Below are 27169 nucleotides of genomic sequence, written 5' to 3'. Positions count from 1 at the left end.
ATGCATCCCCATTATACACTCACAAACCGGCCGTGGAAGTCATAGAGAGCACAGACTTCTCCAGGAGTCCTCTCTATTAGGGTCCATTCACACGTCCGTAGTGCATTGCGGACAAGGATAAGGCATGTTCTATTTTGTCCGGAGCTGCGGACCGGAATATCGGGGGCACGCTCCGGAAATGCGGATGCGGAGAGCACGTAGTCCCCATAGAGAATGAACGGGTCCGCACCCGTTCCGCAAAATTGTGGAACGGATGCAGACCAATTTTGCGGATGTGTGATTGGACCCTTATGTGTGTCCTCTCAAGGCATGCCATGGCTGGTTTGTGGTGCACAGAGGAGTAATGGGGATGCATATTGAAATACAAATGACTGACCTGGAGTCAGCGGCAGGTGTTCTATACATGTATTACTGTACAAATCAGGGCTAGCCAGAGGTGACTGATTCCTTTTAGCTATGTGGGTATGCACACCATTCTTCACGTGTTGCTTTGCTTTGTGTATGCTGACGGCAGGTGACTCAAAACAACAATCTGCTGCGCAGAAATAATGATTCTCTATGGAGTCAAGTGATCGCTTGTCCCCATACAGTGGAGGTGATTGCTGCATGTAAATGCAGCCCTCATCTCCGCTGAAGATCTGACAGATATCAGGACTGACTGCTTCATCCGCGATAATAAAAGTACCCTTACCATTAGCTGCCGCAGCCTGTCTGTCTCTCTCACTCCTCCATCCTGTCCCTTTTCCATAGCTTGTAATCTGATCCTGCAATGAGCTGGCAGGCCTTCTTGGTCGTCTTATCCAGGAAACTACTCACTTCCAGACTTGGCGTTAGCTACCTGGTTCAATAAGAGCTGGTGAACTTGCCCTGCAACAACCCTAGAAGTACAGGGCCCTGCCTACAGCAGAATATGGGGCTATCCTATTCAGGGACCTAACTAATTAACCCTGAGTGGGCCCTGGGAGTGGTATGGTGTTCTGCTAGCAGGTGGCGCCAACAGGTCTAGTAGTCATACTACCGTAACTGGGGTCCAAAACAGAGCAGTCAAAACCAAAACCATATCTAATAAGTGAAACCTGCCCAACCAGAACCAAGAGAAGCAAAGGTACAGAGATGCAAGGGCAGAAGAATGGTCACTAAACAGTTCTGGGTCAAACACAGTAGCAAGCAAAGAGAAGGCACAGAGTAATGGCGTAAAGAAGCCAAATCAAAAACGAGAATAGTCACTAAATGAGTATTAGCACGCAGGAACCAGATTGAAAATGCAATACCTGGCATTACGCAGTCTCACAGCAAGATTTAAAGGGTTTGTCCGCTTTTTTTATATTGATAACCTATCCTGAAGATAGGTCATCAATATCAGATCGGTGGGGGGCCGACTCCCTGCACACTTACACTTGCCGATCAGCTGTTTGAAGAGAAAGCAGCGCTCTTCACTGTTTACCTGCTCGCTGTCACAACTGTAGTGGTGAGCAGTTGTAATTACAATGGGACGGCGGAGTTGTATTTACACCTAATCGCTGCTGCAGTGGTGAACAGGTAAACAATGAAGAGTAGGCAACGCTTGTACGAGCGCTGCGGTCTCTTCAAACAGCTAAACATCTGAGGTGCTGGGAGTCTGCCCCCACTGAGCTGATATCCTCTCCTGAGGATAGGTCATCAATATAAAAAAATAAATAAATAAAAAGCAGACAACCCCTTTAAGGAGAGCATAGATCTCACTGGAACTGTAGCCAAGCCTCTTTCTGCCTCTCTACGCCATGTCAGGAGTAAGAACAGATGAGTTTAGGACAACTTTGAGGCTGTGCTCTTTACTACCTTTTTGCCGAGTTTCTGGAGCAGAGAATGTTCTACTACTCCCCTCCTGATAAGGAGCCACTGGGCCATCAGGACAAGGTTTGAGAGGATAATCAGTGGGACCATATCCCTTGTGGTCTGGAAGGACCCTCTAAACCATCTAGAGTCCACCGTAAAGAGCTGATAACTGGGAACAATCTCATGGGGCCTTATAGCAAACTATTGTATGGGCCCCCCTGCCTCACCAGTTTGCCAGTACACATGCATCAAACATTCCCAGACAATGAATTTAAATGAAAAAAATTTATTGAGCGGGAAAAAAAAAAGAAATGGTAATTAAAACAAGTTGCCTTTGGCCTGGTTCACTTTATCCGACTTCTATATCGAAAAAGGGGAACATGCCATGAATATGACATTCATTCTGAACAGCATATTGCTCAATATCCCCCATATAGCTCTAAATCACTGCTTCCCTTCATATAACACTTTTCTCAGCATTGAAATTGTAACACCAAGCAAGGAAAGTCATGGAATTATGGAAATCACATGCTCTATAGGCATGTCAATGATAAAAAAATGGAAACCAAATCGATTTATTCAGTCACGTGTATGAGCACCATGCCCTGAAATACACGCACCTTCCATGCCTCGTCATGCTGTCAATAAGACCAGCAGCCGGGGCTTGTATGGTAGACATAGCAACCCTCCCAGTGCAGCAATACAAACTGGTGCACCGTGAACTCCTGCTACTTCTTTGACTTGTATAGCCTTACGGCTTGTTCTGTTTGGTGTTGCAATTTCAATGTTGAGAAGTTTTTATTACAAAACTGGCTACCTGCAGCCACCAGTAGGGGGAGCTCAGTGCATAGGGATTTATACAGCTTTGCACCAAGCTCCCCCTAATGCAGTGCTTTCATGTCGAGAAAAGAGGAAGGTCAGCGCCAGAGCCCTCCTGCCCCCGGGCCATATAGCAGTCGTGTAGTCTGCCTCCATTGACGGTATGTCACTGTAAGGCACTTATTGCGATTAGAGGATTAGCCCCAATGTCCTTCTTTGTAAATATATTCCCCCTGGTTGAGTACACTCTTCTGCACATGGCCACTGATGTACGGCATCCGCATACGGCAGCTGTGCGTGGTGTTTTTCAGTGGAGGCTGCTGGTGGACGTTATATGACCCTCCGTCAGCAGCCAGATTGCCTTGCAGACAGTGGAGAAAAGTGAGTAAGCAATGGAGGAAATTGTATCGCTCTCTTAATAGCAGTATATTAGTAAATGCTTTATAATGCTGTTTACAGCACATTTGGAAGAATAATCTTAAAGTAAAAAAAAAAAAAGCTAAATGTTGTTAAAGGGGTTTTGTCACTTCAGCAAATGGAATTTATCAAGTAGATAAATCTACGACAACCCACTTACTATTGTATTGTGATTGTCCATATTGCCTCCTGTCCTGGCTGGATTCATTTTTCCATCACATTATACACTGCTCGTCTCCATGGTTACCACCACCCTGTAATCCATCAGTGGTGGCCGTGCTTGGACACTATAGGAAAAAGCACCAGTCTATGTGTACTCCCACTGTCCTGGTCACCAGAGAAGTTGGCGCTTTTTCCTATAATGTGCAAGCACGACCACCACTGATGGATTGCAGGGTGGTCGTAACCATGGAAATGAGCAGTGTAAAATTTGGGAAGATGAATCCACTTCGCAAAGGAGGTAATATAGACAAACACAATATATTAGTAAGTGTCTCGTATCAACTTTCTCTACATGATAAATGCCACTTGCTGAAGTGACACAACCCTTTCAAGGCTAGTTTCACACTAGCGGCAAGGAACTCCGGCAGGGTGTTACGGAGGGTGAACAGCCTGTCAGATCCGTGCTGCCGCTACTGCACGCGTGCCCCCGGACTGCCACGTTCCGGCGGCAGCACGGTAAACATGCCGAGAGGCGGCCGGAATAAAACTACTGTGAAAGTACCCTAACAGTAGGCATTCCCTTTAATCCATTTTAGCGATAGTTTTCAACTTTCTGGCTCCTCATGGCTTCTACTTTTTATGTATATCCATTATCCTGGAGGCTAAAATTAAACAAAAATACATAAAATACCATTGACTTGTGCAGCAGTTATGAGTCATATCATTTATATTCATCAATGTCTAATAAGTTTTAGGGGCACCTATGTGTCACAGTATTCCGCACAGCAGTGTCATAGGGATACATTAGATATACTGTATGAAGTAGCAATAACTTTAAATCTATGCACCGCATCTGATACGTGAGCTATAGCGTAATCAGCCATTAGAATGGAGATATTATTTTACATTCTGATACCTTTCATAATTACGATATAATTTAATACAACACTAATTTAAGGATTAATTGTAAAGCAGATTTCAGGACTTGACAGCATTTTAGAATATCTGTTCTCAAGTAATAATAGAATTGCTCTAAAAATATTTTCCCAATGTTTTTTGTTCCTTGCAGTTCTCTCTCGACAAGATGGAAAAGTTGCCATCGTCACTGGAGGCGCAAAAGGCATAGGATACCACACAGCAAAACATTTAGCAAGACTTGGGATGCGTGTGATAATAGGTGCGCCTTCTTGAAATTCGTATGTGCCTGCACGGGTCTTCCTGCAGCCAGTGTCTTAATAATTAGGATGGTTTTCCATGATTGTGTCTATATAAAAAATGCCATAATCCTGAAATATTTCAGTTTTCACATTGAGCTTCCTAATACACTGACCATTCTTTTTCTGTAGCAGTCATTTCATTATCATCTCATCTTGGTGTAGCAGAGGAAGAGGGACAACCTCAAATTGCCTAGTACAGTGTTTGTAATAAAGTTTTTATACTATTTTTTATTTTAACTGGTGTTCAGCATCTCAGGTGGCACCCTCCGTGATCATGTCCAAAAAATTAAAAATTGTACAATCTGAAAACAGATTAAAAAAAATATGTTTAGTGTTTGGTCAGACTCATATTCAAAACATTTAAGGGGTCATTTATCAAGCTTAAATACGCCTAAATTGGTTAGTTGCGCCAAAATCTGCGACTTCTGGTGTAGGCGGGGAAGGGGGCGGGTCGGCAGGCTCATCTCATTTACCATTTTCTATGCCTGTTTAGGCCTCATTCACACATACGTGGATGTCTATAGATCTATACGAGTGTATTACTGTGCAGCGGCGGCGGCACAAAGAGCACGGCATCAGAGCAACCACTGACGCCGTGCACTCAGCAGGATGGCAGGTCGGGTTTTCACGGACCGTGGTCCGTGAAAACCCATGTATGTGTGAACGAGGCCTGAGGCCCCTTGCAGACGAGCGATACGGATTAGGTCCGGATGCGTTCAGTTAAAAATGTGCGATTTCGCAAGCAAGTTAATTCAGTTTTGCCTGCGATTGTGTTCGGTTTTTATTGCGCAGGTGAAACACGCATTGATGCGTTTTTCACGCGCGTGATAAAAAAACGGAAGGTTTACAAACAACATCTCTTAGCAAGCATCAGTCCAAAACACATTGCATCCCCACTTGCTTGCGGATGCGATGCGATTTTCACGCAGCCCCATTCACTTCTATGCGTCGCGTGAAAAAACGCAGAATATAGAACATGCTGCGATTTTCACGCAACGCACAAGTGGTGTGCGAAGAACAATGCTCATGTACACAGACCCACGAATGGGTCCGGATTCCGTGCTGGCGCAATGCGTTCGCATCACGCATTGCACCTGTGCGGAATACTCGCTCGTGTGAAAGGGGCCTTAAGGGGTAGAAAACGATCTAAATGCCAGACAGCTAGGAAGCTTCAGATGTGGCCTCTTCAGATAGCTGATCGACTGGGGGTCTTGGAGGTCATTACTATAAAACACTCGGAAACCACTTTAAACATCAAACATATAAAGAATTTAAGCTATGAGAAAGAACTGGAGGTGACATCACTGGAGTAGGGTGCACATCACATATTTGCCGTACGTTTAATGTATACATTGGGGAAAAAAGGGATAAAACAGCACAGTACACCAGTACATTTAGGCCTCCTACACACCACAGTTGTTTTTCTCGGCCTCCGTTCCGTTTTTTTTGCGGATAGTATGGGGACCCATTCATTTCAATGGGTCAGCAAAAAAATGCAGATAGTTCATCCGTTTGTGTTCCGCGTCCGTTGTCCGTGTTTCCCTTCAGCAAAAAAAATTGTGCATGTCCTACTTTTTTCACATTTGCGGACAAGGATAGGCATTTATTACAAGGGATCTGTGGGGGAAAAAACGGATGCCGCATTCATTTTTTTGGGCGGACGCACAATTTGCGGATGCAAAAAACAACTGTCGTGTGCATGAGGCCTTTATAAAACATTGAGTTTTTCATGCGCTCAGTTCCCGATGAGTCAGCATTAGCTGATATAATATTCTCTCAGGAACACTGCACCATGTCCCTGGCTCCCAATTCTGTGTCTGCTTCTACAGAAGGAGTAGCTGGCTCTAATTAGTGTTTTGGGTGATCTATCCATGTTCTCCTTGCCTAAGTATTGTGATAATCTTCTCTATGAGTCAGGAGACATGTCCACACGCAGCAGCAGACTGTCTAGGAGATTATGCATAAAAAGACTGATCAGGGCTGCTCTCAATCAAGCACGGGTGTGCCACAGACAAATACAGAACTTGCTGGAAAATGATAGCTGTCATCTTGAAGTGGCCTATATATGAGTGGATCACGCACTTCCCTCTTCACTTTGTCTTACTCAGTCTCTCTGCATCTCTCAATCAGATGCTCCTGCACTTTCAGACCTCACGGTTCAATTTTTTTCAGTGAATGCAGAGATTCTGAGCAATTACAAGAGGTTCAATAGCCAGATATAGAGGGAACGAGGAATTTGACATATGGGGAACTAACCATTTTTCTCTAACCAGATAGATTCTAAAGTTATTATCATTGCTTACAGTATTGACTTATGGAAACAAATGTAAATAGGTATACTTTAAATATCTTCCATGCGATGATGTAATTCCAGTTCTTCTTCTCCGCACACTGTTCTATTCTGCTTTATATTCATAAGAACATTATTTAAAACATAAACAGCATTATGCAACAATTGTTATCCTCCTATTGTAATTCAAGCCATAACCAATTCTATGATCCGTTACAGCGGGGAACAATGAAGCTGAAGGCAATGAAGCAGTGACGAGGATACAACAAGACACCCTGAATGAGAAAGGTATGTACCGTATTTTCTATGAAGTCAGTACCTTGACGGCCGGGGAGCTAATGGAGCATTCTCTGGGATGGGTCCAATGCTTAGAGGACCATAAGTCTTTGCCTTGTGCTTCATCTTGACTTTTCTTTGTCATGCTAAGTTTTAGTTGGTTTTGTCAAGTCATAAATAAACATCGCTTCTATCATTTAGATTCATTCTGTAGAGATTTCTTCTTCATCATGAAATGGGAATACTTGAGCAATACAGATGTCTTAGAATACAATCTAGAAGAGAACCAATGTTTATGAATACCCCCTTACATAGGAACGCCGAGTCCTGATTTATGATGATGGTTTTGTCTTTTACATTTAAAATGCAGAGGTTAGAACTCAACCAGTTTGTATCTATGGAATGCGTTTCTTTTTTTGGATGCCTTAAGGAGGACCTGTTGCCCATGAAATGCAGCACAATCTGCAGGAAGCATGCTATAGAGCAGGAGGAGCTGAGCAGTCTGATGTATAGTTTTGTGGGAAAAGATTCAGTAAAACTTGTAATTTATACATTTATATCTTTTCTCCTCATTTTATTGTTCATGGGGAGGCGACATCAATGGCTGACAGCTATCTCTGTCTTAAAGCATACCTGTCATATCAGTACTTTGTAAGCACAGGGATATTGAACATTTTTGTATATTGTTGTATCAGGGAAAGATGTTTCTTTGTCCTAGAAAACAGGTTGTAAGGAGTCTTCTAATCAAAGCTCTAACTGACTATGTACATGTGCCCGAACTATCGCTGTTCATCACCCTGCCTATCTGACTTGTTACACATATGAGTCTTCAGCGCTCCGTAGAAAGCTGAAGACAGACTCTTCTTGGCAATGTCCCATCTAACTGGACCGCCATAACCTCTTCCTAGGCCAGTGAAGTCATGTTCATCCATCTCATGGCCTAGGAGCAGCTTAGTCCCATTCAAGTGAATGGGGCTGAGCTATGATACAATGCATAGCTGCTATCCATTGAATGGTGCAGTTCTTGATGAGCTGCGAGGAGGCCACAGCGCTCACTGGAGCGCGGTGGCCTCTTAAGACTGCTGATCAACTGGGGGGCTGGGAGTTCATTACTATAAAACACCCGGAAACCCCTTTAAATATCAAACATATAAAGAATTTAAGCTATGAGAATTGGAGATGAGCGAAGCGACCTCGGATGCTACATCCGAAGTCTCTTTGCTAAAAAAATCGTTAATAATACTGTACGGAGATTCGTAACAAAGTAAGTTATTCACAAAGTCGCGCAAGACTTTGTTGAATAACTTCGGTATTTGATTATTACAGTGAAAAACCTTGGAACCGAACTTGGCTTCTGTTCCAAGGAAAAATCAAATACAGACCGAGGACCTGGAGGGGAACACCAAACCCTGACGCGCGTTTCGCTGACGCTTCCTCTTGGGTACCACTCTGAACCTAAGCCGAGTTTGGTTCCAAGTTTTGAAGTGTTTTTTCACTGCAATAATCGATTTACCGAAGTTATTCAACGAAGTCTCGCGCCACTTCGTGAATAACTTACTTCGACTCATCAGAGCCCATTCATCCTAATACTGTCCGGAGATGAATCTCCATACAGTAAAAATATAGCAACTTTTTTTTAGCGAAGTAGCATCCGAAGCTCGCTTCGCTCATCTCTAATGAGAATCCAAAACTAGAGGTGACATCACTGGAGGAGACCAGCATATCAGTAATAGATTGGGGTGGGTTCACATCAGATATACAACAGCACAGAACATCACGCAGTTCTATCCTGCAGAGTTTAGTAATAAAAATAACACATACGCTAATGTATCCGTTTTTTTATACAATGGAACTCTAAGGTGAACAGATGCTACTGTATGGCATCTATAACGGATCTCCTAGCACCCCGACCGGGTACCTCCGTTGATAGTTGCTCCTAGTGCTTTCCGAGGACTCCAAGCACTCCACTTGACACCGTACGCACTGCAGACCCCATGAACCGCCGAAGCTTGGTTGAGGTCTCACCGTCTCCTACCCTCCCTGGACCTACGACAAGGCTCCAGGCTCCAGTGGGTGAACCTCTCCTAAAACCAGAGAGCAGGAACAGCTCTTAAAAGAGCTAGTAGTTATAGCCAGGGGAGTATAGCAAATCTCCCAGCTTATAGCAATCCCCAGCATCGATCAGTTACCCAAACATCAGCCTCAACATGATGAAGGATAAAACAGGAACACTTTATTGAGGGCTACCCGCCCGTATTTATGCAGGTCCCCATCTGGTGGACATGCCCCTAGGGGACCAGAATGAAGACTGTGACACAGGACAGATATGCAGCACTGCAGGATACACAGACCCAATACATCCCCACAATGCATCATGGTTTCCTCCTCTCTGCCCTGGAGACACCCGAGGAGTAATCCAATTATCTCTCAAGACAAAGGGAAATCGCCAATACACATGTGGGGACAACAGAACAGAAATCACCACCCAAACACACAATGTCATACCCCCACAGCAAACACAGACATTTAACATATTCCCAGATAGCTCAAGTCTGAGTGCATATCATTAGGTGAACGGCACTCAGAATACACAAATACAATAAAATTAGCTATCTGGGTACCCTCACATAACAAAATACAATTGCAAAGACAGATTTAAGCTGTGCGGCCGGTCTGTCTGCTCCTTTAAAGTTAGTATGGGCCATAATCCTGAGGCAAGAGGCTGGTAGCCAGGCCCCTCCGAAACCCAGTGGCGAGGTTGGTTTCGCCACAGCATTCATATGAGGCATCCGTTTAATGTATACGTTTTTTGTGGCAAAAACATGATGTGAACCCAGCCTTAGAAAGATATGGATACCAATGATTACAGTGCCATGGCCAACCTTGTATGTGGGTTTAAAACATATAGCAATAATAGTAAAAAATTATTAGGGTCATTTATCAAACTGGTGTAAAGTAGAAGTGGCTTAGTGGCCCATAACAACCAATCGGATTCCACCATTTTCCAAAGGGGCAGTCAAAAATGAAAGGTGGGCAACTAAGCTAGTTCTAATTTCCACCAGTTTGATAAATGACCCCATATATGCATATACATTAGTATATGATAGCCTAACCAACATTTATACCTATATGGTTACATCAACACAGTGGCCGTATGAAAAGTATACTGCGAGTGGATGAAAATATACATCAAGCATAATAAAGGAGTATTACCCAGGTCTCCTAGTTCCGGAATGGAATCGACTCCCGAGGTGCATTTCGGGGCAGCCTTCTTCCGGAGGTAGTTAAGAAGAGATAGGTTAATTAATATACACTCACCTAAAGAATTATTAGGAACACCATACTAATACGGTGTTGGACCCCCTTTTGCCTTTAGAACTGCCTTAATTCTACGTGGCATTGATTCAACAAGGTGCTGATAGCATTCTTTAGAAATGTTGGCCCATATTGATAGGATAGCATCTTGCAGTTGATGGAGATTTGAGGGATGCACATCCAGGGCACGAAGCTCCCGTTCCACCACATCCCAAAGATGCTCTATTGGGTTGAGATCTGGTGACTGTGGGGGCCATTTTAGTACAGTGAACTCATTGTCATGTCCAAGAAACCAATTTGAAATGATTCGAGCTTTGTGACATGGTGCATTATTCTGCTGGAAGTAGCCATCAGAGGATGGATACATGTTCTCATTCTGTTTACGCCAAATTCGGACTCTACCATTTGAATGTCTCAACAGAAATCGAGACTCATCAGACCAGGCAACATTTTTCCAGTCTTCAACATTCCAATTTTGGTGAGCTCGTGCAAATTGTAGCCTCTTTTTCCTATTTGTAGTGGAGATGAGTGGTACCCGGTGGGGTCTTCTGCTGTTGTAGCCCATCCGCCTCAAGGTTGTGCGTGTTGTGGCTTCACAAATGCTTTGCTGCATACCTCGGTTGTAACGAGTGGTTATTTCAGTCAACGTTGCTCTTCTATCAGCTTGAATCAGTCGGCCCATTCTCCTCTGACCTCTAGCATCCACAAGGCATTTTTGCCCACAGGACTGCCGCATACTGGATGTTTTTCCCTTTTCACACCATTCTTTATAAACCCTAGAAATGGTTGTGCGTGAAAATCCCAGTAACTGAGCAGATTGTGAAATACTCAGACCGGCCCGTCTGGCACCAACAACCATGCCACGCTCAAAATTTCTTAAATCGCCTTTCTTTCCCATTCTGACATTAAGTTTGGAGTTCAGGAGATTGTCTTGACCAGGACCACACCCCTAAATGCATTGAAGCAACTGCCATGTGATTGGTTGACTAGATAATTGCATTAATGAGAAATAGAACAGGTGTTCCTAATAATTCTTTAGGTGAGTGTAAATGTCATTGCTGTATGACCTCGTGTCAGTGCTCCTGGGCCATGACCACATGATGTATTGATGAACTAATATTCATAGAAGCTTCTAAGACCTGACCTTGATGTTGCAGACACTAGGGTAAACTTTTAGAGAAGTTTATGGTAACTCTTAGCTGGTATTTTGCCTTGTAAATACAATTTCTTTCTGATACACAAGCTCAATTTTGTAATGTTGATTAAGATCAACATTACAGCAGAAGGTGTGCACTGTGACTGAATCATTAATAATTCATTGGATAGCTGGCTAGGTCACCTTGTCTCAGCGTCGCTATTACTGCCCATATTACATAATTTACAATTTGAATGTCTTAATTAATTTCTTAGCATTTTCATTAAGGCAGCAGTGAATAAACAGCGTCTACTATGCGAGAATTGGTTAGGGTGTTTTTGTCCCCATCTGCTATTAACAAGCTTTCCTAATCATTAGCAGGACATGCTGCCTGCAAACGAAAGGGAATTATATTATCAACTAGACATTAAGCCGGTTACAATAATGGGCGCTAGAACATTAGTGCATAAACATTAGTAGGAACAGTTTGTATTAAATGGCACTGGCACTGACTGGTGGCTGAGACTGCTGGCACTGTGACTGGTGGCTGTGGCTGGTGGCACTGACTGATGGCTGAAACGGCTGGCACTGACTGGTGGTGCTGAGACTGCTTTCCTTTATAAAAACTCATCAGACCCCCTGCCATCATTCCCCAACGCCATTCGTTCCCCCCTGCGTGATCAGCCCAAGTGCATCAGCTCCGCTATCCCCCAGTGCCATCAGCTCCCCCAGCCCAGCGTCTTCAGCTCCTCTTCCCCAGCCCAGCGTCTTCAGCTCCTCTTCCCCAGCCCAGCGCCTTCAGCTCCTCTTCCCCAGCCCTGCGCCTTCAGCTCCTCTTCCCCAGCCCTGCGCCTTCAGCTCCTCTTCCCCAGCCGAGCGCCTTCAGCTCCTCTGCCCCAGCCCAGCGCCTTAAGCCCCCCCCCTTGTGCCATCCCTCCTCCTGAAGCTCCTCCCCCCACCCCCCTTGTGCCATCCCTCCTCCTGACACCCAGAGTGCACGTCATTGGTTGTTATGACGCTTTGCACTCCGGCGCCTTAGCTGCGCCCCGACCCCCTCGGTTTCACCAACTTACCTGGCGCCGTGATGACACTACGACCTGGCATCACATTTACATATTCGGCACCCAGGGCACAGGATTTCCATCCATTTTCAGTCATTTGACCATGAGGGTCAGGACACTACTTGGTATTCACAGCACCCATGCCTATAATTTACCTACCTGCTCGGAGAAGCTGTGAGCACCACTGCTGCACCTCAGTAACACAGCAGGCCAGGCATGGTAACAGAATATAAAGCTCAGTGGGATTTCTATTGCCTTACATGATGTTTGACGGGGCTTTAGCCACAAAGACGTCCAGACATATAGGGGATTAAAACGGCGCACAATCATACAGGTGAATAAAAGCGCGTGTGGAAGAGAACAGCTCGCACTCACCAGTGTAACCCTACATAATAAAATCCCTGTGTAATATGTATACAATGATGGGGGTTGGAGTGTAATACGTATGTAATGCTCCCTGCCTGTGATAGCTTCCCTCACTTGCTACTGTGCGGCCATTTCCTGACTTTGGTGAGCAGGGTTAGGGCGAAATTGAAGCGAGGAGGATGTGGCCACTGCGGGAACTAACATGTGCCCCCTGTGCTGACAGATAACCGGGGTCCAGAATCAGAGGTCCCCAGCACTCCCGGGAAGGGGTGTGTGTAGCGCTGTTTGCTCATTGGTCGGCGCGCTGGTGCGGGTGGCGTGTGGAGTGCTGTGTGCTGATAGGTACCAGTGCATGCCCAGTGTATAAATCGGCACACGGACACAGCACACTCACATAGTGCTTTTATTATGTAGGATTGTTTCACGTAAATGGTTTTTACGTGATTTGGGAAATATCCCTAATATTACAGAACAGTTAGGGTACTTTCACACTAGCGTTTAAAGTTTTCCGGTATTGAGTTCCGTCCTAGGGAAAAAATGCATCAGTTTTATCCTAATGCATTCTGAATGGAAAGCAATCAGTTCAGTATGCATCAGGATGTCTTTCGTTCCGTCCCTTTTACGGTATGCTGCAGTATTTTCTCCGGCCAAAATTCCTGAACACTTTGTGGAGTGCCAGATCCGGCATTAATTTCCATTGAAATGTAATAATGCCGGTTCCGGTACCAAGTGTTCAAGAAATTGCTGCATTGATGGATCCGGCTTTCCGGTCTGCGCATGTGCAGGCCTTTAAAAATGTGAAAAAAATATATACCGGATCCGTTTTTTTCTGGATGACACCGGAGAGAGGGATCCGGTATTTCAATGCATTTGTCAGACGGATCCGCATCTGGAAACAAGCAGAAGGGAGGTTTTAACTCACAAATACAGTCACTGATGAGAAGATTACTTTCACTACAGTTTACATCATGTACCTTTCTAACCGGTCAAAGAATAACATTTTTTGTGGGAGTGCTTTATTAAAGTGTACCTAAACTTTTAACTAAACTTTATTTAATCCTATTTTAAATGTACTAAAATCATTGTAATACACTTACCTTATGAAATATACACTTCGATACAGCGCCATGTACTGTCTTATGTGAGCTCCTGGTCTGCGCTTGCTCCACTCTGCTAATAGCCTGCACTAATGTGGTATGCAGGCTATTAGCTGAGCGGAGCAAACACAGGGCAGAGGCACTCGCATAAGACGTTTCTTTCCTGTTTGTGTCTGCTCTGCTAAAGCCTGATATACTGTAGTGCTCAGAGCAGCCACAGGGAATCCATACTCCAGTACACAGCACTGTATGAGAGTACGAATTCTAAAGCGTGACAGGCACCTGAAGTTCAAGTGCCTATTTAGCATGGAAAAGTAAAAAAAAATATAAAGTGCATTACAAAAATTAGTTTTAGCACATTTAGAATAGGATTTAATAAAGTTTAGTTAAACGTTTAGGTACACTATAAATTAATGTGATTCACCTGTAAAACTGCATGAGCAGTTACCACACAATTATCGCAAAACCGCAGCTTTCCCAAAAACGCATATTTTAGTATTTATTTTTATTTTTATATTTGTGTTTTTTTTTCAGTGCATTTTTGAAGTGTTTTTAAAAGGCAGCACAAAAACAAACTGTAAATCTACCCAACTAGAAAGAATAATTAGTAGCATTTAGTGGCTAAGAGATGCAATTAAAATAGCATGTTGCTACATGCTGGTAATCTGTTCCATATAGGGCTAAGCTTAATTTATTAAAGGGAACCTGTCACCCGGATTTTGTGCATAGAGCTGAGGACATGGGTGGCTAGATGGCCGCTAGCACATCCGCAATACCCAGTCCCCATAGCTCTGTGTGCTTTTTATTGTGTAAAAAAAACGATTTGATACATATGCAAATGAACCTGAGATGTGAGATTTTTACACAATAAAAGCACACAGAGCTATGGGGACTGGGTATGCGGATGTGCTAGCGGCCATCTAGCAACCCATGTCCTCAGCTCTATACCCAAAATCCCGGTGACAGGTTCCCTTTAAAGTAGTAAAAAATAATTGTAGAGCAGCACAAAATGGATCTTTTGACCTGTCCGGAATGCATCAGCCGTGGTGGAACCGCCAATCCAACGCCATCCCATAAGTACAAGTAGATAAGAGAGAGTTTCACAGCAGCATATCCAGTGTGACTTTTTATTTGGGGACCAAGAGTGCACACACAAATACACGACGTTTCGGCTACACAGTAGCCTTTCTCAAGTATACTGGTACAAAATTCATTGAACATATAAATACTATAATGAGCCCCCCATGTGACAAAATATAACCAATAAGGAAGACATACTACTTAATATCACCTGTGCGCTAATTAAAACCATCGTTGCTGCCAATAGAAATGTTGCTTCAAAGGTCAAAAGTACCTGTTATTCATTAGGCAGCCTCCAGCTGCACCTCCACACTGGCCATACCTCTCGGCGTCTCTATGGTCCTACCGCGCATGTCCGTGATGTCATCCCGTCTGTGAGTGGGCGGGACGCCGTCGCCACTGTCAGCCAAGAGGCCGATCTCCTCCCCAAGCAAGCGCAGCATGTGAACCAATAGACAACGCTATTCATGGTCACATGTCAGGCGCGTCATTGATCATGTGACTATCACGTGACACGCAAAGGTCCTAGAGATCCGAACAGGGTGCAACAATAGATCCAATACATAATCAATGCTAATATACACTGCTCAAAAAATAAAGGGAACACAAAAATAACACATCCTAGATCTGAATTAATTAAATATTCTTCTGAAATACTTTGTTCTTTACATAGTTGAATGTGCTGACAACAAAATCACACAAAAAAAATTATGGAAATCAAATTTTTTAACCCATGGAGGTCTGGATTTGGAGTCACAGTCAAAATTTAAGTGGAAAAACACACTACAGGCTGATCCAACTTTGATGTAATGTCCTTAAAACAAGTCAAAATGAGGCTCAGTAGTGTGTGTGGCCTCCACGTGCCTGTATGACCTCCCTACAACGCCTGTGCATGCTCCTGATGAGGTGGCGGATGGTCTCCTAAGGGATCTCCTCCCAGACCTGGACTAAAGCATCTGCCAACTCCTGGACAGTCTGTGGTGCAACGTGACGTTGGTGGATAGAGCGAGACATGATGTTCCAGATGTGCTCAATTGGATTCAGGTCTGGGGAACGGGCGGGAATGCCTTCGTCTTGCAGGAACTGCTGACACACTCCAGCCACATGAGGTCTAGCATTGTCTTGCATTAGGAGGAACCCAGGGCCAACCGCACCAGCATATGGTCTCACAAGGGGTCTGAGGATCTCATCTCGGTACCTAATGGCAGTCCGGCTACCTCTGGCGAGCACATGGAGGGCTGTGCGGCCCTCCAAAGAAATGCCACCCCACACCATTACTGACCCAATGCCAAACCGGTCATGCTGGAGGATGTTGCAGGCAGCAGAACGTTCTCCACGGCGTCTCCAGACTCTGTCACATCTGTCACGTGCTCAGTGTGAACCTGCTTTCATCTGTGAAGAGCACAGGGCGCCAGTGGCGAATTTGCCAATCTTGGTGTTCTCTGGCAAATGCCAAACGTCCTGCACGGTGTTGGGCTGTAAGCACAACCCCCACCTGTGGACGTCGGGCCCTCATATCACCCTCATGGAGTCTGTTTCTGACCGTTTGAGCAGACACATGCACATTTGTGGGCTGCTGGAGGTCATTTTGCAGGGCTCTGGCAGTGCTCCTCCTGTTCCTCCTTGCACAAAGGCGGAGGTAGCGGTCCTGCTGCTGGATTGTTGCCCTCCTATGGCCTCCTCCACGTCTCCTGATGTACTGGCCTGTCTCCTGGTAGCGCCTCCATGCTCTGGACACTACGCTGACAGACACAGCAAACCTTCTTGCCACAGCTCGCATTGATGTGCCATCCTGGATAAGCTGCACTACCTGAGCCACTTGTGTGGGTTGTAGACTCCGTCTCATGCTACCACTAGAGTGAAAGCACCGCCAGCATTCAAAAGTGACCAAAACATCAGCCAGGAAGCATAGGAACTGAGAAGTGGTCTGTGGTTACCACCTGCAGAACCACTCCTTTATTGGGGGTGTCTTGCTAATTGCCTATAATTTCCACCTGTTGTCTATTCCATTTGCACAACAGCATGTGAAATTGATTGTCACTCAGTGTTGCTTCCTAAGTGGACAGTTTGATTTCACAGAAGTGTGATTGACTTGGAGTTACATTGTGTTGTTTAAGTGTTCCCTTTATTTTTTTTGAGCAGTGTATTATAATAAATGCACCTAAAAAAAGCGCCATCATATATCCCACATAAAACTATGTCTGGGGGGCGTGGTTAACTGCCGGCATGACCGCACGCACTTGAGAGCGGCTCCGGTCCCTGAAACTTATCCTGACTAATCCTGCCAAGCTGCATTCCTCAAACACAGAGTGGCAAGTGCAGAGGAGAAGGAGGAAGCCCAGGCACCACGATATGGGTCCCAGCAAGGCACAGTCCGCCAGGAAAACCAGGAAAACCAACCAGGAAAACCAACATGGCGCCGCGGCTCCCTCTACTCCACGTGCGGCGGTGACGCGTGGGCAGGCCGCACAGCAGACGGAGACCGAAAATGCTGGGGAACCTGAGATCATGCTGAAAGCGGTTTCTGTGCAGCTCCTCACAGCGATATCCTCCTGCCAATCCTCCCTTACGTGCAAGATAGAGGAGGTGCGTGTCGACCTGGGTCTGCTGAGACAGGACGTGCAACAGTTGAGGGAGAGAGTCAAGCAAACAGAGGACCGGGTGTCGGAGCTGGAGGACTACACCAGGCCGCTGGACTCGAGACTGACGGAGGTGGAGAGAGCTGTCGGACTATGGCGACAGAAGTGCGACGATCTGGAGAATCGGGCCCGACGCAACAATGTGAGGATTCTGGGGATGCCAGAGAGGGCGGAGGGGAGAGATCCTGCCAGCTTCCTAGAGTTGTGGTTCAAGGCCCAGTTTCCTGATACCGCGTTCTCTACGGCCTATGCAGTGGAAAGAGCGCACAGAGTCCCGGCCAGACCACCGCCTCCGGGCGCACCACCGAGGCCCCTGCTCGCCCGTCTATTAAATTGGAAGGATCGGGATTTAATTCTCAGCCAAGCGAGGAGCAAGGGTGCATTGACGCACGATAATGCCAATGTGTCGCTTTTCCTGGACTTTTCTGCGGATCTACAAAAGAAAAGGGCCACCTTCGTCTTGGTTAAAAGGCGCCTCAGGGAATTGAATTTGCAGTATTCGATGGCGTATCCGGCGCGACTCCGTGTAGTGGATGGTGATCGGCCTATATTTTTCACTGATCCGAAGGAAGCTGAGGACTGGGTTGCTAGACGTCCAAGGCCGCGCTGACCTGAGACATCGGGACTGAGTTGCAAGTATTGTTGGGCCCTTAGAAAGGCATGATATGGGCGCCTTGTCACTGAGTTAATTATCCTTGTTTTACGGTGCAATCTTCTGCCTTACTTGAATGTAATGTGATGTATTCTTGGATACCAGATCATTGTGACCATTGATCTAGTTCTGTTGTTGATATAGATTCATGGGTGGTCTGGATATACATATATGCACCTATTGAGGCTTAGTTGCACCTGCAGCTACATTATTTTACATTGAACGGGGAATGATCGGCTACCTGTGCGGGCACAACATCTTCTTCCTGCACTGGTCCCCGAATATATATTGCCACGTTACTAACACTATGATGCATACATTGGATGTCTGTTTAGAGGTGTTAGGTGTTCACCTGTTATGTTATATGTTTATTAAAGGGACTCTGTCACCACTTTCTAACCCCCCCTTTTAAAAGTATTGTTCTCTCCATGGCGCCCTTGTGATTACAAAGGTGTTGTTATAACATCAATTCGCCCTCTCGTTTTGATAAAAATACCTTTTATCTAACCTGTCAATCTTGTGGATAAGGTGCCCAGGGCGTTTCTGAAGGTCTGAAGCTGCCGCCCGCCGCCGCCGCCGTTGGTGCCCAGCTCCTCCCCTGATCCTTTCAGCGCCGCCTGAATGTAAAGAAATCCGCCTCCGGCTCTCGCTCAGTGCCCCCTCCTCCTTTTCAAAGATCCCGCGCGTGCGCACAGGCCTGTGCCTGATGCGCCCGTGCGGACACTTAGAATCAGCCTCATTGAGCGAAGTGCGCATGTGCACACTTCGCTCAACCTCCTCATAAGACGAGCACTGCAGCCAGCCACTCAGAGCCTGCGGCTCCATACAGCGCTTGGCAGGCTCTGAGTGGCTGGCTGCAGTGCTCGTCTTATGAGGAGGTTGAGCGAAGTGCGCGCATGCGCACTTCGCTCAATGAGGCTGATTCTAAATGTCCGCACGGGCGCATCAGGCACAGGCCTGTGCGCACGCGCGGGATCTTTGAAAAGGAGGAGGGGGCACTGATCGAGAGCTGGAGGCGGATTTCTTTACATTCAGGCGGCGCTGAAAGGATCAGGGGAGGAGCTGGGCACCAACGGCGGCGGCGGCGGGCGGCAGCTTCAGACCTTCAGAAACGCCCTGGGCACCTTATCCACAAGATTGACAGGTTAGATAAAAGGTATTTTTATCAAAACGAGACGGCGAATTTATGTTATAACAACACCTTTGTAATCACAAGGGCGCCATGGAGAGAACAATACTTTTAAAAGGGGGGGTTAGAAAGTGGTGACAGAGTCCCTTTAAGTTACTGAAGGCATGGTCGCATCAATTTCTCAATGGGAGTGTGGTTGGGAGGCGAATTATTATACTGAGTGAGGTTTCTTCTTACTTGCCAGATAGTATCCTGCACTACTGGAGGGATAACCCTATGCTTGAGCTATGGGATCTCTAGCGGTGATGTCCTGGAACGTGAGAGGCTTAGGGGATCCGAACAAAAGGATAGCAGTATTTTCGGATGTGCGACGCTATTGCCCTCACGTTCTGGGACTTCAAGAGACTCATCTGACGGCTGACACTGGGCACAGAATTGTTAAACAGGGTGCAGTGGTCACTTCAGTCATATGGTACATCAAATTCTAGAGGTACGGCCATATTAGTGCGCAAAGGACTCCTGTGGGAACCGCAGCAGTCTGTTGCTGATCCAGAGGGACAATACTTACTAGTGTATGGCTTTATTAACCACATCCCTTATGTTATAATCAACCTATATAACTTCCCCCCCCCCCCCGGCTAGTCTTTCACTTCTTCATGTTATTCTGGGGTTCGCGGCGCAATATCCCTCGGCCCGGCTGATCTGTATGGGAGACTTTAATATGGTCATGCAGGAGGAGCTGGACAGATATCGACCGTCTGATGGGAGGGGGTCTGGGGTCCATTCGACAACTACACTGTTTAGAATTGCTGCAGAAATGGGATGGGTGGATTTGTGGAGACTTAGGAACCCGCAGTTGAGGGAATACTCCTGTTTCACTCCCGCTAGGGGGTCACTTTCGAGAATCGACTACGTCCTGGGCAACGCTGCTATTTATACGGATTTGGTAGCAATTACCTATGAGCCGCAGGGCCCCTCAGATCATGCTGCGGTTGTGGCACGTTTTGATATTCCCGGGGTTGCATCTAGAGGGGGGAAAATGAGAATCCATCCCTTTTGGCTTTCCCTATTGACACAAAATGATAGGATTCCTGATCAGTTGAGAGTTTTTTTAGATGTGCAGGGAGATGAGACGGAGGGTTTATTATTGTGGGACACCCTGAAGGCCTACCTGAGGGGATGTTTAAAGTCCCCAATATCTTATGTAAAAAGGGACGCGTCTCGCCAGGAATTGGACTTGCACACTAAATGTAGGGAGGCTGAGGCCTCTTTTTGCTCTGACCCCACAGAAGGGAATAGGATAGAGTGGATGACTAGGGGTAGGTCATATATGCTGTATCTCAAGGAGAAAAGTGAACGTAAAATGTTCTTCATGAAGCAGCAGTCATTTGAATCGGGAGATAGAGCGGGTAAGCTTTTGGCTCAAATTGCTAGAACCAATCAATCGTCCCCCCCGGTACTACGAATTTTGAACCCGGAGGGACAATTGGTGGAATCCGGTGAGGGAATACTTGATGGATTCAAGCGGTTCTACCAATCACTGTACAGTTCAGCAGCTCATTACACAGAGAGGGAACTGAATGACTATATCTCAGAGGTGGAACACCCTAGGCTAAATGCGGCGGATATAGCCCTCCTAGATAAGGACATAACCCTGGAAGAAATCCAGTTAGCCATCCATGATATACCAGCTGGGAATGCATCGGGCCCGGACGGGATTCCGATAGAAGTTTACTCAAGGTACAGTGAGATTCTCAGCCCCCAACTCCTTAAACTGTACTCAGCATCATTCCAGCGCCATCAGCTACCTGAGACCTTGTATGATGCTACTATTGTTGTCATATTAAAGCCGGATAAAGATCCAACTGTGTGTGGTTCTTACAGGCCGATCTCATTGCTAAATTTAGACTACAAAATTCTGACTAGGTTACTAGCCTCCCGTTTAAACAAAGTGATCACGTCTATAGTACATCAGGATCAGGCAGGATTCATGCCGGGGAGAACCACCTCTGACAATATCAGGAGGGCCCAGGTCATTGCTCAGATAGGAGTAGCGGAGGGTCGTGAATGGGCTCTGGCGTCACTTGACACGGCCAAGGCCTTTGACTCTGTGGAGTGGCCTTTCCTGTTGCGGATCCTGAAGGAATTTGGGTTTGGACCAGGGTTCATACGGTGGGTTGAGATCTTGTACCAGAGACCTAAGGCAAATATACTAGTGAATGGAACCCAGTCGGATTCATTTACTTTGCATAGAGGCACCCCTCTTGTTTGCGGTGGTGATCGAGCATTTAGCCTTACGTGTCAGGCAGGATGGGTCTTTCAAAGGAATCTCTAAAGGAGATTGAGAGGAGAAGATAGGCCTGTACGCGGATGATCTCCTCCTGTTTATGGATGAGCCTGAGCGGACCCTTCCCAGTGCAATTGAGGTAATAGAGAAGTTTGGCACATACTCGGGCTTGCTCATAAACTGGACGAAATCAGCTATCATGCCTCTTTGGGATCACGGCTGGCCAGAGTGTATACATAATTTACCAGTAGTGGACCAGTTTAAATATCTTGGCATTGTGATCACAGGGGACCCTTGCGTGTCTGTGGCGAGAAATATAGAACCGATAGAGTCCCTATTTATTGATAAATTTAAGACATGGAAGGCACTGCCGATCTCTGTGATGGGGAGACTGAATTTAGTTAAAATGATTTTGCTCCCCAAAGGTCTGTATCTCCTGTCGCACGCATGCGCCCCGGTACCCAAGGCCTTTTTTGATAGGCTGCACTCCCTGGTGTCACTACCAGAGCTTTGAGACGTTCTCACAGCTCTGTTTCTCCACCCCTGTGATGATGTCACTACCAGAGCTTGGAGGAGTTCTCACTGCTCTGTTTCTCCGCCCCTGGGATGAGGTCATTACTTTCTGTTTCCTTCCTCCCAGCTGTTCCTCCTATGTTTGATTTCTCTGCCTTTAAATCACCCCTCCTCCTTTGTAGAGTGTGGATTATATTTCTCATTTGAGTTGTAGCTCTTGCTTGAGTATCTTCACTTGTAAGCTATCATTTCACTGGACCTGTGTTCTGCTGCAGCAAGTACTCCGGATATTGCCACCTGTCTTTGGATCCGTCTTCTCTGCTGCTGCAGCTCCTTCAGCTAAGTGTGCAGACATTGTATTGTATCTGTTTGTTTTCTGACCGGATCCGAGGCGACCACGGTTCCATCCATATACTGAGCAGGGCACCGGTGGCCGTGCCCCTTCCACTATTGTAGGGGTTACAGTGGTCATCAGTCTTAGGTACGCGGGCATGCCTCGTTCCACTATTAGGATCCGGGTATGTGCTTAGCAGCATAGGGAGAGCTTTGAGGGTCTGACAGGGGTCACTCTTTATCCTCCCTAGTTTGGGTCCGGTCAGTGGCTCTATTTTCTGTGTATGCTCTAGTTGCTCACATACAGCCGTGACACCTGGTTACGGCTTTTGTTTGGGGCAAGGCTAGGAGGAAGCTTTCACAGAAAGTGCTACAGAGATCTAAGACAAGGGGGGGAGTGGCTTTACCCGAATTTTTTTCTATATTATTTGGCCGGCCAGCTGAAGTATGTAGCGGAATGGGTTAAACAGGGTGATTTACCAGGGCCGGAGTACTGGTTGAGGGAACATCTTAGTTTATCTACTCTCTGGCCTGTGCTGGAGTCTCCAGGAGGTTACTTCCTGCTCATAGACTGGCTAACCAAGTTTGGAAAGCAGCCAAATTCAACTCGTATGTAGATTTACCAGATGTAGTTCCACTCTGGGACAATCCCATGTTCCCACACTTGATAAATTTGGAGGGCTCGGTGACATAGAAAGGGTGCGGGGTGCTGACATTGGCTGAGCTGTATGATGGGGGTGTATTGCGGACTCTACAGCAACTACAAGAGAGGTTTGAGATTCCCCATTCTTTATTTTATAGGTACCTTCAATTAAGGCACGCCCTGAATGCTCAGTTTAGAGGGACGAGTCGCAGTATTTCTAAGTATCCTTTGATAGGGGTGTTAAGATCACAGGGACCTAAGGGCATTATTTCTATACTGTATACATATTTGCTGGGTGATCGCATGATTCTCCAACCATTGGAGGTAGAAGCAAAATGGAAGGTTAACATTCCAACTCTTGATGCTGAAGATTGGGAGGAGGCTTTGCTGGTACCCACTAAGGTTTCCCCATCGGTAAATAATAGGCTGACACAATTGTTCATATTGCATAGGAGCGATTTGTCCCCTCTTCGGCTGTATAAGATGGGGAGATCGCCCAGCAGCAGGTGCCATAGATGTCAAGAGGAGAGTTCTGATTTCTCTCATTTGATGTGGGGATGTAGGTATTTACAGGTTTTTTGGGACAAAGTTGTAGAAATCCTCTCCACAATGGTGCCTGTCTCGATAGGGGTCTGTCCTAAAATATGTATCCTGGGAATATTGGAGGAGGAACAGTGGACACATTATCAGAGAGTATTTTTGGGGGAAGCTCTCTTCCTGGCCAGGAAGGCGGTAGCGCTGAGGTGGATGGCGGAAAGATCCCCTATGGTGGGCCAATGGAAGACCTTGATGAACCATGCGATGACGATGGAGAAAGTGGTATACATTCATAGAAAGTGCCCAAAGGAATTTCAGAGAGTGTGGGGGGAGTGGTGCTTTTCTACTCATTCCTTGCAATCTATGCATTTACACTCCGTGTCAGAGGATCCCACTGCGCTGGGTGTCTGAATACTAGAACGCAGGTCTATGGTGCCTCTTGATGTCAGGTTGTGGAATACTGTGGATACTTACCCAACGCACTGTGCACTTTGATTGTATGCTGTGGAGCTAGTGGCTCTCCTGCGTGGGTTGCCACTGCTCCAGAATGTGATGAACCATGTTTGTTGTTAAACTTCAATAAAACGAGTTTAAAAAAAAAAAAAACTATGTCTGGTATATATATATATTAAGCAGATTGTTTAGACAAAAGGCCCATATAGTCGCCAACTGGATCCATGTATAGACAAGAATGCTTCACACTGCCATTATCAACAGGTATTGTCATCAATCAGATGCCAAGAACATACATCTATGACACAGAATCAACTAATACAAAAAGGAGCAGATGATCATATAAGTAATGTGCTAATAAATATTTCTATTCTGTGAATAAGGAAGTGTAAAACAATTATGTATATGTATATATATATATATATATATATATATATATATATACACCATAAAATACCCAGTAAAAACATAATATACTGAATTGGACCTCAATATTTTAAAAGGTACTCTGTCTACATTATTTGCATTAAACTCAATATTCAATCCATGAGGTTGTAGAGCTTGTAAAGTAAAAATCCATTTTAGCTCTTTTTTCTTTAGCATACGTTCCCTGTCACCTCCTCTTTTTGGAATTTGCACTGAATCGATGACACGGAATCTCAATTGGCTGACAGAGTGTCCACTGTCAGCGAAATGTTTGGCCACTGGCTTGTCTAGCATTTTTTTCCTTATCGTACTTTTGTGTTCATTGATACGCTCTCTGATCTCCATGGTCGTCTCCCCCACATAGATTAAACTACAGGGACAGACGATCCTGTAGATAAACTTGGAACGGCATGTGTAGTACCTCCCTGATGTTATATTTTTTTCCACTATATGGGTGAACAAAGGTGTTCCCTTTCAACATATTGGAAATATAATTAATACTTAACTTTTAATATCCAATTAAAATAATAGCCTATTGAAGACAATAAACAAACAATTGCACACAGTGGTGCAACCTCAAAATTGCTGAACCATACCATAGGAGTATTATCAGAGGTAATTGACCCTTGATTAGGATATAGGTAGGGATAGGAGGGGATCCACATGCTGGGTCTCTTCCCCTACAAGTCCCTACTTAAATTACTCAAATACCCTCAAAAGGGCGACCCTCCCGTGTCACTCCTGACTCCTTACATGTCCCTTCTTGTCCCTACGCCGCGCCAGTTAACTGCCCAGCTTCGTCAGAGGGAATGGAAACAACCACAAGGGCCCTGGTATAGATAAAGATAACTTTTGAAGCAATTTTGGTTCCATATGAGCAGCTTTTACGTACGGTACATAGAAATAAACCATAATTATAGTAGTTTGGCCATGTTCATATATAAATATTGTTCCAGTGTAGAAATGACTACGGATTGTCGAGAGCCGATTGCTCTTTTCAGACTAGGAATAATGGAAGCGGTTTGAAAAGCTTTTGCAGTGACTTGATTGTAAATGACTGAGCCAAATTCAATCAAGGAAACAAAAATCCCCATTCTTAAAAGTTACATACATTCCTTATTATAGCCTTATTGTAAGCATTAGAATTGGGTGTATTATCTGTGTGTGCCATTTCCTAAATATCTATGTAGTGAAATCATAGAGGCAGCAAGTGTGTGGGAGCTGATACAGAGGGTTGGCCTGCTTTATCATGGGCCGTGTGAAACAAACTGGGGGCCACAATGCCTGTTCCTAAGGCCTCATGCACACGACCGTATTTTGTTTCCTTGTCCAATCCGTTTTTTTTGCGGATAGGATGCGGACCCATTCATTTCAATGGGTCCGCAAAAAATGCGGACCGCACACCGTGTGCTGTCCGCATCAGTATGTCCATTCCGTAGCCCCGCAAAAAAAATAGTGCATGTCTTATTTTTTTCTAGTTTGCGGACAATAGGCATTATTACAATGGATCCGCAAAAATAACGGATGCCATACCATTTTTTTGCGGATCCGCAATTTGCCGACCGTAAAACGCATACGGTCGTGTGAATGAGGCCTAAGGCAAAAGGAAAAGGGGCTGAAGCGGCATCTACAGAGGGGCTTTGTGTTACATTATATAATTCCTTTAAAGGGGTTGTGCAAGAATGTGAGGGGTTTTGGCAATCCCCCCACCCCCCACCTATTTTACCATACCTATAAAAGGAAGATGACTTGCCTGCTTCCCGGCGCATGCTCCTTCTCCTCCAGGCCTGAGATGCTCCGCTGGCCTCCATCGCTGTAAACATCCGGTTTGACATCGGCACAGCTGATGACCCACTCCCCTTGCGTCATGACAAATGGTCACGTGATTCAAGGTGATCTGTTGTGTGCCACGGCCAGTGGTTGGCTCTGTCGATGTCAAACCAGAATGACAGGAGCATGACAGGCCTGGTGGAGAAGGAGCAGGAAGCAGGTAAGTAATCTTCCCATTTATAGGTCCAGTAAAGTGTGTGTGGTGAAGGGGGGGATGGGGCAGTTTGCCAACCCCTTCCAATCCCCTCATTCTAGCACCTCTTTAAACTGGTCTAGCTGGCCACAAGGCAAGTTTACAGAGGATCTAGAAGTGGAGTCCTTGTGTGACCAGCATTATTGTTTCATTTTTTGTTAGTTGTTATACCACATGCATGCTCTCATCTGCTGTTTTTGCAGTTTTTTAGTTTGTAACTTTCTTTTATACTATCTGTAAGTCATGCAAAACAGCCTGATGAAAATATTCCTGAATGTGCATATGTTCCCTCCTATACGCCATGGTACCTGAATTAGGCCTAACAGCTGCCTTGGAACTTTGCATTCTCAGACAGTGGTGTATTGAAATATATGTGTTACAGTGTATTGTATTATAGTAAAAAAATAAAAAATCTATTGAAACGTAAAAATAACCACAACAGAGGGATGCTGAGGAGTCAGATGAGTCCAGGTAAAGTAATATA

The 27169-nt window shown here is 45.5% G+C and overlaps 1 protein-coding gene across 2 annotated transcripts in view; it reads left to right on the top strand.

Annotated features, from left to right (window-relative positions):
- Positions 1-27169, top strand: part of DHRSX (dehydrogenase/reductase X-linked) — a 403310-nt gene that overhangs the window by 85076 nt on the left and 291065 nt on the right. For both annotated transcript variants that reach the window (XM_040423740.1, XM_040423739.1), the window contains exons 2-3: positions 4283-4390; positions 6940-7008. In XM_040423740.1, coding sequence (XP_040279674.1) covers positions 4283-4390; positions 6940-7008 — 177 coding nt within the window. The remainder of the gene's footprint in view (positions 1-4282; positions 4391-6939; positions 7009-27169) is intronic.

Source organism: Bufo bufo, chromosome 3 (assembly GCF_905171765.1).
Source record: "Bufo bufo chromosome 3, aBufBuf1.1, whole genome shotgun sequence".
Classification (NCBI taxonomy): Eukaryota; Metazoa; Chordata; class Amphibia; order Anura; family Bufonidae; genus Bufo; species Bufo bufo.
This window is presented reverse-complemented; position numbering and strand designations above follow the sequence as displayed.